Below are 16,858 nucleotides of genomic sequence, written 5' to 3' on the forward strand. Positions count from 1 at the left end.
ATGATATTACAGCTTTCATTGATTTATTTCAAACTTGAAACTTTGTTTAGCCTGTAAGGTGTAAAAAAAAAAAAGAACGATTAATCCAATCGAGTCGTGGTGTATTATTGAGTATTGAATCGTTGGGTCAGGAAATCGATACTGAATCATCCATGATGGATGTGATTTACACTCCTAATAATTACTCAGTTAAAGCCTAATAACTAATCATATTTCTCATGTGATCAAGAATCGTTAAAATATGTGAAATGGACCTTTAGTCTAGGGCCGAAGCAGAGCATGTGAGCGGAAGAAATATGAAGAAGCGCAGAGTGATTTTCAATTTAAAGGCCGGAGCAAGGATTTTGCTCCAATGCGCTCACAGCGTCAATTAAAAATATTTAATTATAAAATATGTATTATATCATTTATTTGATTTAAGTGTGATTTTCTTCGACAATTAATAATTAAATAGGAAAGTTGGGGCAACATGAATGGAGCGAGGTGATACCTTCACAAATGGGTGCGATAATTTAACAGCCAGTTAAACATGACAATACACATGTATCGCTCACGTCATTAAATCAAACGCCGTGAGTCCCAGGGCTCTGGCATCATTATATGAAGAAAAATGTCAGAAAATACCTTCTCCTGAACATTTGAGTGAGTGTGAAGCGATTTCGCATGAGCAGCAGGAAATTAGTGCGTGAGTGCGGAGCAGATTTTGAGCGACGCTTCCTGTCATAACTTTGAGCGGTGGTGCGAATGAGCGAACATCCTCCTGAGCAGGGAGCGGGAATTGTGCTCCGCTCTGTTCACATGCTCTAGGCCGAAGCAGATTTAGGGGAAAATCTCGATTTAAACACATCATCTAAATGCAGATCTTTTTTTTTTTGTTTAAGTTTAAGCCGTACATGGATATCCCAAAATAAGAATCATCCTCTGCAAAAGACTGGTGCAGGACGACATCTCCAGATTTGTTTTAACCACAAACCCGCTGTCTCTGCTGTTTGTTGCACTCGAGTGCCTAATGGGAGGAAAGTGCAAAACATTGCCCAAACAAAGCACTGACAGTTACTGTGGAGTTTATTAAAGCACTTCCTTTCTAACTGCAATATTTAAAAGAATACACAATTTGCATGCCAAGCTATTCCACACAGTGGATGCAGTTTGATTGCAAAAGGTGTTCATATCTGACACAGATTACAGTGTCCTAGATGCTAAATATTACAGAGTGCTGGAAGCACATGTCAGAATAAGGCCTGGATTCACCATAGCTGATATGATCTTTACAATATTTAGCAATATCACCATTAGGGCATTTTCAAATATCGTGCTGTCCAGGGTTTTCTCCATGCGGCCTCTATTTTGACAATAATCATCACTCTATAATAATAATAATGAAAGATCTTGCACATAGTTACACCCCTAATAGGTGTGATTTTAGATGGAGGAAAAAAATACTTGTAAAGGAACACAAACAATGGTTCTGCTAATGAAATGACATAATAAAACCTTAATCAGATTTGGGTGAGGATTTAATTTGAGTAGAAATTTGTATTACTGAATTTTACAAAAAACAAGAACAAAAAATAACAGGTAATCAGAAGAGTAATATCTGAATTGAAAGTTGCAAATAACCAGCAGCACAACCATGTTGCAGAGTAACCTGCAAAACAGCCATTTTCTTTGGCAAAATAGATATAAAAATGGGTGAGATTTGCCGCTGCTCTGATATTACTTCCTTGATGCACATAGTTCCACCATAGGGCTTGGGCGTCATGACATAATGACTTTGCGTGGCCGCCATGTTGATGGCCTCCTTTACCGCTGCTCAGACTACTGCCTACGACTACCGCGTACTGTACTCCCTCTCAGCCGTGTTTTAATTTGATTAATTTCACCTTAACTTGGTTTCAACCATGGTAAACCGTTAGCCTCTTGAGACCATCCTGATATCGCGAGCTTTCCAGTTTTCACTCGCTAATCAGTCTGGAGACTCTCCCTTAAAGAAAATTTGGAGCCGTTCACCAAACGAACGTCCAATCAGCGTTGGCTTTGAGGCGGGTTGAGGTGTGACGCAACGAGAAGCGCGACAGTTCAGTCTAAAGAACATGGCGGCTTCAGCCGATGAAACTAGCGTTAGCGTGGCTATCAAGCAAGTTTTATCGGAATTACAGAGTATTTCTTCACTGAAAGAAGAGCAAAACACTGCTCTGGAGGCTTTTCTCAGAGGAAAAGATGTTTTTGCTCTTGGTTTCAGCAAGAGTTTGATCTATCAATTGGCTCCTTTTCGTTGTCGCTCTGTTACATCATATGCTTCATGATGTGATTGGTTTATTTGGCCCGTCTATCACCAACATAGGCCAATCAGCTAACCAGTATTTTCGCCCCTTCCCAAAATTACTTCAACGGAAGGTTTCCAGATGGATATGCGAAGCAAATCCATCTGGCGGAGTCAGGTTAGTAAACCGTTGCTGTATTGTGGGCTGTAACAGTGCAACACATGATCGCCATGGGAACAACATAGAAAATGGGTTCACTTTCCACCGCTTTCCTGCCTGGAGGCGCAACCACGAAGACCAAGTGTCAGAGATAAAGAGTCGTCGGCTAGCTTGGATCGCGGCTGTAAGACGACCGAAGATAACTTTCCACAGTATCCCAATGTCAATGAGAGTGTGTTCCCTGCATTTTCATTCTGGGAAGTTAAAGATGCACGGTTTTATTTTATAGCCTACATTGTTTCTTTCCTTCAAAGTTGGGATCTTTTACGGGAAAATTATAAAAACGGCAGCGGGAAAAGGCTCAAATACGTGAGAAACCCGGAAAGTTTAGGGAGGGTTGGCAGTTAACGTTACTACTTACACCTTTGAAATACATAGCAGCTAGTTAAAAGTTCATTACATGTGTGAGTGGTTGTTAGCATTAGCGGTTAGCAGTTACTAAACTAGCAGGTTCCAGAGCCTGTCTAAGCACAGCTTACCTTTGTACGGATCACTGTGTTCGCATTGTTTGCTGGCTTTATGATCTGCAGCTCCTGAACCCATCCATTCATGAACTGCACATGAGACTCCAAGGACTTGTAGCTTCGGAACTGTTTTGAAGTATAGGCGCTCACTCATCGGTGCTCCACTCATTGTTAGGTACTTCATATGGATCCAAATTTTCAATAATGCTGTCAACATACCGGTCCCTGGCTTCTCTATTTAACGTGTCCCGGTAAATTCCAGATCCTTTTGGGGATTTTAACATCTTTTTTCTCTCTACTTCTACTTCTTCTGCGTTCAACAACAACGTTGTATCATAGCTATGTTTACGTTCACGTAGCCCTCAAGATGGCCGCCACGTCCCACAATGCAACGCGGATCCCAAGCCCTATAGTGCCGAGGGAAAGGAAAGCAATATAATCCACCAAAGTTGTGAGCTTGTTTCTGCTGATCTTCCAGATCTTTTACTGGGGGGTTATGGAGTTTTTAAATGCTACCTTTCCAAAAATCCTGGAATATGTAACAATGGGTATAGTATGCAGCTCATATGATTTTAACATAAATTATATTTGGGTCTAAAAATTATGGTTTTCAGTAAAAATATGAAATGAAGGAAGGCAGGAATGGTGTAACTTAAAACTAAGGATTTAGTTATAAAACTGGATTTAAAGCTAGACATTTGGGAAACAAAAGTCTATTAGGCTAAAATAACTAAAATCTAAAGAAGAGACGGCACTGATGAACACAACAACAAGAAAGCATTCAGTTAGTTTAGAGGACCACCACAGGAAAGAGGCCATGCATTCATGCACTACCCCACCTGATTGTCCAAATACATGAGGTTCCTTTGGAGGTGATGGGAGAGAATGTCGTTCTAGAGGCGGCAGCAAAGGAGTGAGGAGAGAGGGGAAAAGAGTGAGAAAAAAAAGAAGTTCTTTATTCGCCAGGATGTTTCTCCTGTGTGTCTTTCTTTTTCTAAGGAATCACATAACCATGTCACGTATCCAAATATAGCCACACAGAAAAGGAAGCAGGACAAGCTGATGTGGAGAAAGCAGGTCAGCCACCAGATGTACAATACTTTAGAACGTGACGACATGAGGCTACTACTGGATGTGACCGTGTGCGTCGTGACAGAATGGCCTCATGCAACTGTCAAAGAACCACATAATGAAGAATGGGGATAAATACAAGACAAAGACAAGCTGTTGGGTCTCATTTCACGTTAAAATACAAAGTGTTTGATTCCTAGGTGGTCTGTAACCTTTTTGTTATGCATTACTTTGATGCAACTTTATTTTAATAAAAAAAAAAGCAATGTGAATAAACTTTATGACAACACACTGCGGTGTAAAAAGTAAACATGAACCCAGATATCAGCCAATTGGTGTTGATTGACGGTCAATCAAGAAGCCTTCATTTCAAAATAACTAAACCAAAAGGACACTTTTTCTATGTAGCTCAATAAAAAAACCCCCAAAAAAACCTCTTCGGAGTGGAAGTGGTTACTGAATGAAGGACAGTTCAGCTATGTTTGGTACTAGTATTACAAATTTAAAAATAAGGGATCCTGCATCCATCCTGAGTGGATTACCACAGGGCAGCATTTACGTTGCCTGAACTAGGCCTAAACTAACCATTTATTTTGCAAATCAATTAATCTGTCTATTATATTTTCGATTATCCAATAATAATCAGATAACCTAAGGTTCCTTAAAAAATAGTTTTTATGAAATTAAACTAGGTGAAACTAAAACGTTTCGACATGAGGAGTTCTGGACAGAGCGTATTGACAGAAAAAAACATTTTCTCAATCTCATTTTTTTTTTTGTCTATGAATATCTTCATTGGAAAACATCCAAATCTAGATAAGTCATTTTTTCTTAAAATAAGTGCATTTGTTCTTTAATTGAGGAAATAAAAGAGACATATTGCCAATGGAACAAGACAATTTAGGTTCAAAATAAGAAAACACAACTGCATTGTCTTATTTCAAGTGCATATTATCTAATTATCTTATTTTAAGGGTAAAAATACTCATCCCATTGGCAAATTATCTCATTTACATACTCAAATCAAGCGTAAATACACTTAATTTGAGAGAATTTTACTTATTTCTAGAACGTTTTTGCAGTGTTCATTGTTTGTACTGTTACTACTGGCAATAAAGAATAATCCCTTATGCTGTACAGATCAACTTTTTAACTTAGCCAGAATAAGAAAACAACTACTTTTTTATGGTTCTTAAAAAATAAATTAAAATTGATCAGTCAGCTTATCTTAAAATTGTTTATCAGATATTGACCTAAACTCTGATTGGTGCATCTCCAGTAAAAAGCAAATTAAATTAGCCGTTGATTGATTCTTCCTCTTGGGACAAGTTCATTAATTAAAAAATTAAAAAAAGATCAAATCTTAAAGCACAAAGATCCTGAATTTCCCGTTATGTCACAGGCCATAACCGCCTCATTTAGTTGATGCAGGAGGTTGCCAACAGCTTTAACTTTCATCTTCATCTTAAATCTATCTGCACTCTTTAGAAGGAGGATAATGACATAATCACATCAACTGCCTACTCTGCTAAAATGTTTCCAATGTAATGACCAGAAAAATGATATTAACCCAGATGTGAAATTATTCAACATGTAGCTGATGGCATCTTATTATTTAAAGATGATGACCGACTACAGACATGTTCCTTAGCCTTCATTAGCCTTCAGCGTGTTGGTCCCAGTTCAGCCATGCATGAAGAGCAACCAAATCTTCTGGACTGAGATGGATTATGGAAGTGGGTGGAGATGGCACACACACCAAGTAAACTAACACAGACGCCAGCAGAGATGTCCCTGGGGCCTGACCTTTGGGTGGTTGTGATCCATGTTTAGTTGCATAAGCTGTGCTACAGTGTGGTCCCGGATACTGTTTAGCTCTGCTTGCTGCCGCCGCAGCTTTATCAGCAGCAAAGTCAGTTCCTCAGGCTGCAAGGATGGACGGAGGGAGGGAGGGGGGGACACACAGCCACAGTGAAACAGGAGCAAACCGTAAGGAAGAAGCAGAGGAAAGCTAAGGAAAGGAGATTTAGAGGAATTTGGATCCATAGAGGTGTGCACGTCCTGCTGTCGTGTTTCCGTGCACCTGAGGAGCAGGATATTATCTCACATGTTAGTACAACCGGAAGAGTGCGAGCTGTTTGCATCTGCTGTAAAAACAGAAGAGTTAGCAATGTGCTACAGAGTTCAATTCACACTTTAGCAGCTCTATCAAAACACAGCAGCGTGTGCTGCTTTGACATGAACTACTGAGCTGGCTTAGAGACCTGTGAGTGCCAGGATTTCTTTTAAGGCTTCTCTGATTTGAGGGGAGCCTTAGAAGCTCTTGAAGAGGACGGATTTGAAATCCTTCAATTTGGAGCACAGTGTCTCCTAAAGCTGTCTCTAAAAGTTAAACAAGGAAAGTGACGGGAAGAGTTTAAGACCGAAATAGCAGCGTTATTCTTTTTAACAAATTCAGGTTAAACCTAAACCATGAAACCTTAGTTTATGGAACTTCAACAAAGCCGCACAGACGTATAAATATTTATAGATTGACACAAGAAAGAGAAAACACAGATGCAGACTTACAGTTTTGCTTTGAAGAGACTGGGTAGAGATAGTCTGGACTGGGATCCCTGCAGGCAAGGATCTCCGATCAGGTGGGTAGGCGTACTGCAGGAGACGGCGGGGGAAGAATCATATATTAGTGTCTATCTGTCAAAAGCGGGATAATTACTACAGATGCACTGAGAAATCAACCCTCGCCGTTTAGTGGCCGGATGGGAAAAGTCAGAGGAAGCAGGAATGTGACAAGAAGCTATTTCAAAAGAAAATAATATTTTCCATAAAGACAGGTTAGCTGTTAATACAAACCTTCTGTGCAGTAGATGCTGATCATTATGTCCCTTTGCCATTTTGCACTGCTGTAGTTAGAACTGTTTGCTACCTATTGTGGAATAAAGGAGTTTTCTGATGTTTATCTGCCTTTGGGTCATTTATTTAGAACTGGGAAAAGATTGAAGTGATGCTGAATCGACTTTAGCAAAGTTGTTTTGTTCATATTTTATGGGAAATAGATTCAGTGACTCCTGTTTAGTTAGTAATGGTAACAGACTAAGCTAATTACTCAAATAAAATGGAAAAAACTGTGAAGTGGCCTTTGCTACTAACAATAACAATTAATGTTTAAGGCAGAAACATGTTGAAAACTCAGTTTTAATCTCTTATAAAGCAGGGTTCCTACAGCATAAGGCAAGTTAAATTCAAGACTTTTTAAGACCAAATTTACAAGAAACACAAGAAAAACCTGCTTGCGACAACTTAACCCAAAGGTTTATTTTAACATAAACCACTGCACTAATGTTTAAAATTTTGAAAAGCTACCCATACAGGAAGAAAGCTAAAAACACACAAATGACAGAAATATTTTAACAATTATTTAACTGAATTCACAAACTTTGTTTTAGCAGGGAACAAAACAAATCAATTTTAAAGCCACAACATAACCAGTGCTAAGTCTTTTTTGCAGCTATTTTTCTTTGTATCGTTTTCTTAGTATGTTTGATTTGGTGATAAGTGGAGGCGTTGCAGAGACAAGGGTGGAACTAAACTGAGAAATACCGTCTGTTTCTCTGTAACTCCATTTTGACGCTTTGTGTTTCGTGCTTCGCATGCGTGACTCCACTGCCTTAATATCCATCGTTCTGAGCTTGAATGAATTCTTGCATAAATCCACTGAGCCTCATGTATGTTCCCTGGTTTTAGCCATGGAGAAAACTCTTGGCTGGAGACAATTTTGGTTACATTTACACTTGCTCATATTTTCTAGACAAAAAATTAATGGCGCATCTCCCAAATGCCCCGGCCGCAACAACGCTTTCATTGGTTCCGCTATCGGGACGGAACCAATAATGGAAAGCCGTTATATATTTTTAAATTAAAAAAAAAAGGTAATTTTTTATGTTTTATTTAGATTACAAAAATAAATTATAATAAAAATAATCCTATTTATAATGCTTTAAAAATTAAGACCTAAGAAAGACTGATTTAACACATTTTAATACCAATTAAGGCCTTAGTTTTATTTTGAAGAATTCAATGCCTTTTAAGACTTTTTAAGGACCTGCGGGAATCCTGAAGAAATGGGGGGATTGGTGAGAGCAAGTCGCTTATAACCTGGGCTGGTTTTCTGGATCAAATCCCACAGATTTCCACTAAGGGTCTCAGAGGAAGACCTTTGGCCCCAGAGTAGGGCCCTGGATGCTGCAGAGAGGCAGCCCTTTGCTTCCTTAAGGATGAGTTAAATAGGGAGTATGAGTTCCTAGGGCATTTAGCTGTTACCTCTGTCGGCTTAAACGAGGAGATCATATAAAAATTGTTTAAATGTTTTTCCTATGATTAGGTTAAATGTAAGATAACCTAGTGCTGCTTTTTTAAAGTACATACCTCTGTTTCATTGACCCTCAATAATCTAAACAGAAAAGCTAGAAGTAATGTTGACAAATGTCGGACAAACGCTGTCAGATACCTTGTTGATTTGTGGTCTCTGCCGTCTGTCGATGCTCAAGTCTCTTCTGTAGATCGGCGAAGCGACCTCGGGACGAGCATTGGCCATGTTGTAAGATCTCATTGGAGAGTAGGCGCCGTACATGGACAGGGAGCCGTGAGAAGGCGAAGGAGGGATGGAGGGGCTCAGGCCTGTATGCTCTGAAAGGTTTATCATGGTTTTGGGGCTCGCCATGTTGCTGTAGATCCCCGACTGCCTGGTGTAGGCCTGTCTCTGCTGCCACTCGTACAGCTGCCACATGGTGTCGTCTCGCATGGAGCGTCGCTTCTCGGCCCCTGCTGGGCCGAGGGCTTGGTCGTAAAGCGACGGCGACATGCTGCAGATGCTGTCCCGCTGGGCCATGCTATTCCTGGGCATACTGCGATAGTTTTCTCCATAATGAGGCATGTAGGGGACTCGATGGCTTGGCATATTTCTAGGCAGAGTCTGGTATGAGGTGATGCTAGGGAGAGCAGACAAACAGTGAATCTATTAGTCAAAAGACAGACACAAAGACAAGATCTGATCATTTAATTCAACCAGTTTTATGCATCTAATTCAGATCTAAGTAAATAGTTTAAAATAGCTTCTTCTTTTGAATAAATGCAAATTAAAAAGCAGTGGAACTGGCTTTAGATAATGCAGCTTTAACAATTTGCTTAATCTTCTTAGCAAATGTACTCCGATTGCCACATGAAAGAAAAAATATGGATGATAATTAAAACCTGGCATGTATTTATGCACAGCCCCTTTTATCATGATACCTATGAAAAAAAAAACATTTAGTGCAATTGGATGCCTTTGATACATATCTATTGAATAAACACAGTTCACCCATCTGTGAATGTTTTTCCTACATAATAAAAAATACAAATTTTAACAATACATACATTATATAGTTTTAAGACATGTAGGTATATTTTAAGACTTGGCTTAAGTAAAAAAATTAAACACAGCTTCTTTAGAAAATCTACAAACTGAAGTGATGTTTGTAATTGGTGCCATTTGTAAATCATTGGTAGAAATGTAATCCTTCCACTCCTCAGTTAGGCGCTACTGTGTGTTGTACAACAATATAAACCTGTAACTTGCAAATAGAGGTGTGGGGAAAAAATCGATATGGCGATATATATCGTGATTTTCGGCTGCCTGATATATTAGGGATGGAACGGTTTAGGACTGTCTCAGTTCGGTTCATGTGTGTTGCGTTCGGTTCATGCGCTGCTCCTTTTTCTCATAGGCGAAGCGTTTACACTCCAGAGCAGAAGGTGGCGGTACTGCGACCAAAGCCAACCACCAGTAGTAAACAAGCAGAAGAAGAAGCGAAGCAGCGTAGCCGGGTGTAGCAGAAAAAAATCAGTTGTTGTGGAGAATTGTGTGGGTATGGCGAGTGGGAAAGAACAGGAGTTGGAAGACGCGCCAGCAGCACTTTATAGGTCTGCTGTATGGGACCACTTTGCATTTAGAGTGACCTACGATGACGGCGGAAAGAAAGTTGTGGATTAAAGTGCAACAGTGTGCAAGCATTGTGCAACACGTTTTGTTTATGCTAACAGCAACACGACCAACATGTCAGGCTAACAATCAACATATACCGAACCGAAAACCGTGACCACGAAACCGTGAACCGAACCGTGGATTTTGTGAACCGTTCCACCCCCACGATATATTACCTATCTTTCAGTTCCTAGTATCGATTTCTTTTTAAATAAAAAGTTTTCACCTAAAATAGAGGGGCGTATGGGCTACCTCTGCACCGCCACCCTGGCAGATAGATCTGTGGAGCCCTATTGCTGTGAACCTCAGCACCATATCTGTAGCTGAGTAGCTACAGCTGAAAGGCCAATTTATGCTTCTTTAGACTTTAGACTGATTTGATTAGTCAAGTGTAAAACAAAAAGAAATTTTGTTTGGAAACAGCTCACTATAGTTTACAGTTCAAATTTTTTTTCTTTTTTTCCTGACGCATAGCCTCTGCAACCGTCAAATCTGTCTCTGTACGAGACCACGCCCCCCGCGCAGAGGTTCTGCAACCGTCGTCGCGCACCTAAAAAAATTCCGGTCTACGCGTCGGACGTTCGCAAACTCGTACACACCTCACTCGGAAGTGCGTTGACAAAAAGCAGCTGCGATTGGTCCTTGGTACGCCTTTCTGGGTGTCTTTGTGGTCGTCCCTCTCGATTCGTTGCCGGGGTGCGCCATTTTTTTAAAACCGAGGTACAACTACAATGGACAACTACAACGAAAGGTTAATCAAGGAGGTTCGGAAGTACAACCACTTGTGCGGTGCTTCAAATACATACAAATTATGTAAAGATGCCAAAACGAAGTTCTCATGACCATCTACCGAAGTTCCCGCTAGTTCTCGAATAGGCTTCCCTTTGCATTTTGGTGGGAAACTGCTGTGTGTCCCTAGCGATTCCAGACCGACGGTGTAGAAGCATACCAGCAAAACTGGTTCGCGACCAGAGCCAAGCGACATTTGATGTGTGCGGTTGCAGAAGTCTAATCTTCCCTGAAGAGGTGGACTGATTCAAACCCCAAACAACATGGATCCCAAAATAGCTGAATGATCAATTTCTTCTGATGAACAAATTCAGGACTAGCTTTTTTTATCTATACATTTCATTTTGATCGCTGGGTAACATATCGCAATATCTAAATAATATTGCAATATTTTAGTATCCTGCTTGCAACAGGGGAGGATCAGGTAGTCAAATATCATACTTACAAAAAAAGTTGAGTAACTTAAAATTATTTGAAATTGAAGTAAATTAAAAGAAAACTCAATAAGAAAAAATACATTAGATGAGAACTATGGTAAAGTAGTACTAGCCTCGTGAGACCATCCTAAACTCGCGAGCTTTCAAGGTTTCACTCGCAGATCAGTCTGGAGACTCTCCCTTAAAGAAAATTTGGAGCCGTTCACCAAACGTGGCTTTGAGGCGGGTTGAGGTGTGACGCAATGAGAAGCGCAACAGTTCAGTCTAAAGAACATGGCGGCTTCAGCCGATGAAACTAGCGTTAGCGTGGCTATCAAGCAAGTTTTATCGGAATTACAGAGTATTTCTTCACTGAAAGAAGAGCAAAACACTGCTCTGGAGGCTTTTCTCAGAGGAAAGGGTGTTTTTGCTCTTCTCCCGACTGGTTTCGGCAAGAGTAGCCTGGCTTGTGGTTGTGTTTTTTGTCGTCACTCTGTTAGTACGTCATATGCTTCATTGATCTGATTGGTTTATTTGGCCCATCTATCACCAACATAGGCCAATCAGCTAACCAGTATTTTCGCCCCTTCCCAAAATTACTTCAACTGAAGGTTTCCAGATGGATATGCGGAGCAAATCCATCTGGCGGAGTCAGGTTAAAGTAGTACTGAGGGAATGATTGTATCTTCAATGTCTACAGTGACGTAATAAAATGAGTAAAAACAAGAGAAGCAAAATGACGTATTTCCAAACATTTCAAAATACTACTACTCTAGTAAGTAGTTGTTGTCAGTAGATTCAATAGATAAAGTTGAAATCATTATTACCTCTGTCTAATAAGCATTAGAAATGTCTTAGGGGGAGATATTAAAACAAGAACCACATCCAAACAAATTAAACTTTCATGGTGACAACACGACTTTAAAAAGCCCAACTTCCTCATCGGGTTCAGTGTCAGGGCGATTTGCACTGAGGGAGCATAAAAGGCTCCCTGACAGATCCAGGCTAGAGTGCATGCTGGTCTGTGAAACTCAACACAGCAGCATTCAAAATGGCATGTGACTGCATGGAAACTAACCATCAGTGTGGAGGAGACAAACCACGCTGAAAGAGAGGAGCAGAGGGAGAACGGGACATGCACAGTCCAGGCTTATCACAGTGACACATTAAGTAAATAAAGCCCAAGGCCTTTAGCTGCTTATCTCACTTTAGTTATAAATAAAAATTATAAATAACAACGAGATGGGTGGAATAACTTACAGAAAGCCTGGTTAAACAGACGTCAATCAATAGTTTTATAAAACTGAATATGAATAACATTCTTTGTAGAGCTAGAATTAGTTGTTTTTATATTGAACCCTATTTATTAAATGTATCTGAGCTTTTAAAGCATTTTCCAATGACAATTCTGCTATTTTTTCTAAAGTTAAATGTGGGAAAACCACTTATAAAAAACATTTAAAGGGGGGGCAGAGGTTAACGATGTGCTGCAGTGTCAATCTGAGTACAAGCCTGTTGATGATAAACAGGACATCCATTGACAGACAAACTGACAATTTCTCTGATAAATGGACAGAGGGAGTTTATTTTCCACTCATTAAAACTCAGACTCTCCATGCTGATCTGAGATCAGCACAGAGCGACTGAGAAAAGGAGTCAGGACCCGTTTAGCCCCACTGATAGTAACTGAAAGGCCTCCATGCATAATGTCAAAGTGTTTATAGTGAATGAATGGACATAAATCTCCTCGTTATTTAAACCACAGGATGTTGGAAAAAGTCAGAAGCCAATTAAAAGTCACAAGCTCAGAGAAAATGGCTGATTTGGGCTTCCTTATCTTCAAAGGGAACAGCGTTGATTACACCAAAGGGCAAATATTCAACGGCATATATATTATACGACATATTTGCCTGTTTCTAACTGTGAACCATCAATACCACCAAATTTTCCGATAAAAATAGCAGATAAATTAATTAAATTTGGTGGTATTTTATTCAGGCAGAGTAGCCCCAAAGCGGTAGCCTCGTGAGACCATCCAGATCTCGCGAGCTTTCAAGGTTTCACTCGCAGATCAGTCTGGAGACTCTCCGTTAAAGAAAATTTGGAGGCGTTCACCAAACGAACGTCCAATCAGCGTTGGCTTTGAGGCGGGTTGAGGTGTGACGCAACGAGAAGCGCGACAGTTCAGTCTAAAGAACATGGCGGCTTCAGCCGATGAAACTAGCGTTAGCGTGGCTATCGAGCAAGTTTTATCGGAATTACAGAGTATTTCTTCACTGAAAGAAGAGCAAAACACTGCTCTGGAGGCTTTTCTCAGAGGAAAAGATGTTTTTGCTCTTCTCCCGACTGGTTTCGGCAAGAGTTTGATCTATCAATTGGTTCCTCTTCGTCGTCGCTCTGTTAGTACATCATATGCTTCGTTGATCTGATTGGTTTATTTGGCCCGTCTATCACCAACATAGGCCAATCAGCTAACCAGTATTTTCGCCCCTTCCCAAAATTACTTCTACGGAAGGTTTCCAGATGGATATGCGGAGCAAATCCATCTAGCGGAGTCAGGTTACGAAAGCGGGACAAGACCTGTGGATTTTGCGCTCCTTACTATCAGGACCCAGGCTTGGCTCCGTTACTGCCTGACAGTAAATTATCAATCATGTCTTCACCACTTTGTAACACCTGCTCTACAAGGATTTCGAGAGGAGGAAAGAAGACCCTCGGGGTCCAACACAACAAACCTTATAACACACCTGATAAATCGTCATCGTGGCGAAGCGACATGGAAAGAATACGAAGCAGCCGCGGCAGCAGCCGGAGGTGCTAAGGCTAAAACGACAACAACAACATGGACCGCAGATGTATCCATTCAGAAGGCGTTTGAAAACTGCAAAAACTTTCCAAGAGACAGCGAAAAAGCTAAAGCTATTAATGACAAAGTGATGCAATCTATAGCACTCGACAACCAGCCTTTTTCTGTCGTTGAGAACCCGGGTTTTCGTAACTTAATAGCACTTTTGGAGCCGCGTTACACCATCCCTAGCCGTCGCTTCTTCTGGGACGTCTCCCTGCCTGCCCTCAATGATGCTGTCACCACATATTTGAGGATGCACTTTTATGTACTTTATTTAATTTGTTGAACTAAGGCTGACATGCATATGTGGTCTGAACATTTTTAAGAAGTTGGCATTTTTTCTTTCACCTTAGCTGTAGTTTGAGGGTTGTGGTGGATGATCCTCCCACCACCACATCGTGTTAGTATTTTCTTTTCTTGCTTTATATTATATTACAATTTGTGTTTAAGTTGGTTATTTTAGACAGGTATTTTCTAATGGGTGCACACTTTAGTTAATGTCTGTCTGAATGTTTATTTACACTTGGTCTTTTGTTTGAGGTGCTGCTGATACAAACCAGCTGGAGAAGGAAATGTGGAGCGTACCATCATTGAAAGACTGACGGGGGAGACTTGTTTCAAGAAGTTTTAAATTAGTTTGTCACTTAAATACTCATTTATTGTTTCTGTTAAGTAAGTTAGTTTTGCTTTATTTGTTTCATAGAATGGTTAATTTTGTATTTATTGGTTCTTTTGTTATGTTGTGCCTCCCTCATTTTGTCGACTTGGGTTACTCCATCCCTTTTTAAGCAGCCTTTAGTTCTTTGTTTGGAGGTCAGTTTTCTGTTTGAGTTGGATCCTCAGTTGACCTCAGTTAAGTTGGGCCCAGATTCTGTATTTAAGTTATTTTGTATTGCTTTTGAGCCTTTGTTAACTCTTTTTACACAATTAAATGGAAGAACTTTTTCAAATTTTGAACACCTTTTGTCCTTATTTAAGTTTGGTCCCTCACAGTTGGTGTCAGAAGTGGGATCCAATCAGTTAAGGACATTGGTGTATTTTTTTTTCTTCCCCTTACCTCTATACATTTTTGAATTGACAACTTTTTGTTGTTTTTTTTCTCTCTGTCCACCTTCTCTGAGAGGAACAGTTGCCAGAAATGCCTGGAAGGGGAAGAGGAAGAACAAGAGGACCAAGTTCTGAGCCAGATGAAAAAGAGACTGCTGAGGAAAATGGAGCTGTTGGTGGAGTATGTGACATAGAAGAGGGGAGTGAACCAACATTAACCGACTTGGCTAATCTTCTCAGAGCCCATATTGGACAACAAAAAGCCAAGGAGGACTACTGGATCAGAGAAGCTGCAAAACAAGACCAGAAATTTGAGGAACTGGAAAAACAGTTCAGCTTGCTTAAAAGGGAGACTCAACAACAGACCCCTCCCCCACTGTGGCCTACACAGCAACCAGACCCTGGAATAGCAGCTTCACAGCAACATGGTGTATCAGGTGAACTTCTCTATGCACATTCTCAGGTTTCTAAGACACCTAAATTACAAAAACTTAGTGAAGATGATGACATTGAACATTTTCTCATCACTTTTGAAAGAATGGCTTCTGCCTGCCAATGGCCAAGAACTGACTGGGCCTTTCACTTAATACCTCTGCTAACAGGCAAAGCTAGAAGTGCTTTTGTACATATGGATGTTGATTCATCAATGAATTATGACCAAGTCAAACTAGCTATTTTACAGAAGTATGATATCAACAGTGAAACCTACAGGCAAAGATTCCGTTCTCTTCAGGTGGAGCCTGAAGAAACCCCAAAAGAGCTCTATACAAGGTTAAAAGAGCTGTATGGAAAATGGGTGCAACCTAAGGGTAAAACAGTTGAACAAATCAATGAAATTATGATTCTTGAGCAGTATTTGAGAATGTTGTCACCAGAATTACAGGTGTGGATAAAAGAGCATAACCCGAAGACTGCAAAGGAGGCGGCTGAACTTGCTGATGTTTTTGTGGCTGCAAGGAGGAAGAACTCATCTTGGGCTTTACAAAGCTGGAAAAAGGATGACCACAGGCAGCCTTAAGCCCAACAGGTTTCAGCTGTGGGTAAGCTCCCTGTAAAAAGATTTGACTCAAAGTTTCAGAGGAAAAAGCCTGTCTGTTACTTATGTGGACAGGGGGGTCACACCAAACCAATGTGCCCTCAAAATGCTGTTAAACTGTCCCAGATGTGTTTTGTGCCCAGGGAAGAGACTCTAAAGCCTGGAGCAATGCAGCCATTTATGGAGACCTTTGTGGAACTCAACGGTCAGGTACTGAAGGCTCTGATTGATACAGGGAGCACACAGACCTTGGTCCAGCAAAGGTATGTTTCACCCCAATCTGTTTGCACCAGTAAAACAGTCCCAATTCATTGTGTCCATGGCGATGAAAGGAAGTATCCAACAGCAGATGTCTATGTGACTGTAAAAGGACAAACTTACCTTCTTAATGTTGGAGTAGCAGAAAACTTGCCATTTCCAATTATCCTTGGTAGGGACCTACCAGTGCTTATTGACCTGATACATTACCCTCAGTGTAATGTTGTTCTAACTCGGGCTCAAGCAAAGCAGTCTGAGGAAATGGTTTCTGACCTTAGTACATTGCCATTTTACAATGTGGAATTTTCAACAGAGAAAATCAAGGTCAGGAAGTCCAAAGCCTTGCGGAGGAGAGAAAAGTTTCAAGGGACGGTGGTAGTTCCCTCTGAATTGCCGCAGCCTGAGGTACTCCAAGATTTTAAAA

At 40.5% G+C, this 16,858-nt stretch overlaps 1 protein-coding gene across 17 annotated transcripts in view; it reads right to left on the minus strand.

The window, feature by feature from the left end:
• LOC119783237 (pleckstrin homology domain-containing family A member 5-like) overlaps nt 1-16,858 on the minus strand; it is a 186,914-nt gene that overhangs the window by 36,269 nt on the left and 133,787 nt on the right. For 12 of the 17 annotated variants that reach the window (XM_038284644.1, XM_038284639.1, XM_038284642.1 and 9 more), the window contains 4 exons: nt 8,526-9,006; nt 6,587-6,670; nt 5,825-5,944; nt 3,787-3,840 (listed from right to left, as the gene is read on the minus strand). In XM_038284644.1, the coding sequence (XP_038140572.1) occupies nt 3,787-3,840; nt 5,825-5,944; nt 6,587-6,670; nt 8,526-9,006 (739 nt within the window). The remainder of the gene's footprint in view (nt 1-3,786; nt 3,841-5,824; nt 5,945-6,586; nt 6,671-8,525; nt 9,007-16,858) is intronic. The other 5 variants (XM_038284646.1, XM_038284643.1, XM_038284641.1 and 2 more) reach the window with 2 other exon arrangements.

This window comes from Cyprinodon tularosa, unplaced genomic scaffold (genome assembly GCF_016077235.1).
Source record: "Cyprinodon tularosa strain WSP-4 unplaced genomic scaffold, ASM1607723v1 ctg200, whole genome shotgun sequence".
Classification (NCBI taxonomy): domain Eukaryota; kingdom Metazoa; phylum Chordata; class Actinopteri; order Cyprinodontiformes; family Cyprinodontidae; genus Cyprinodon; species Cyprinodon tularosa.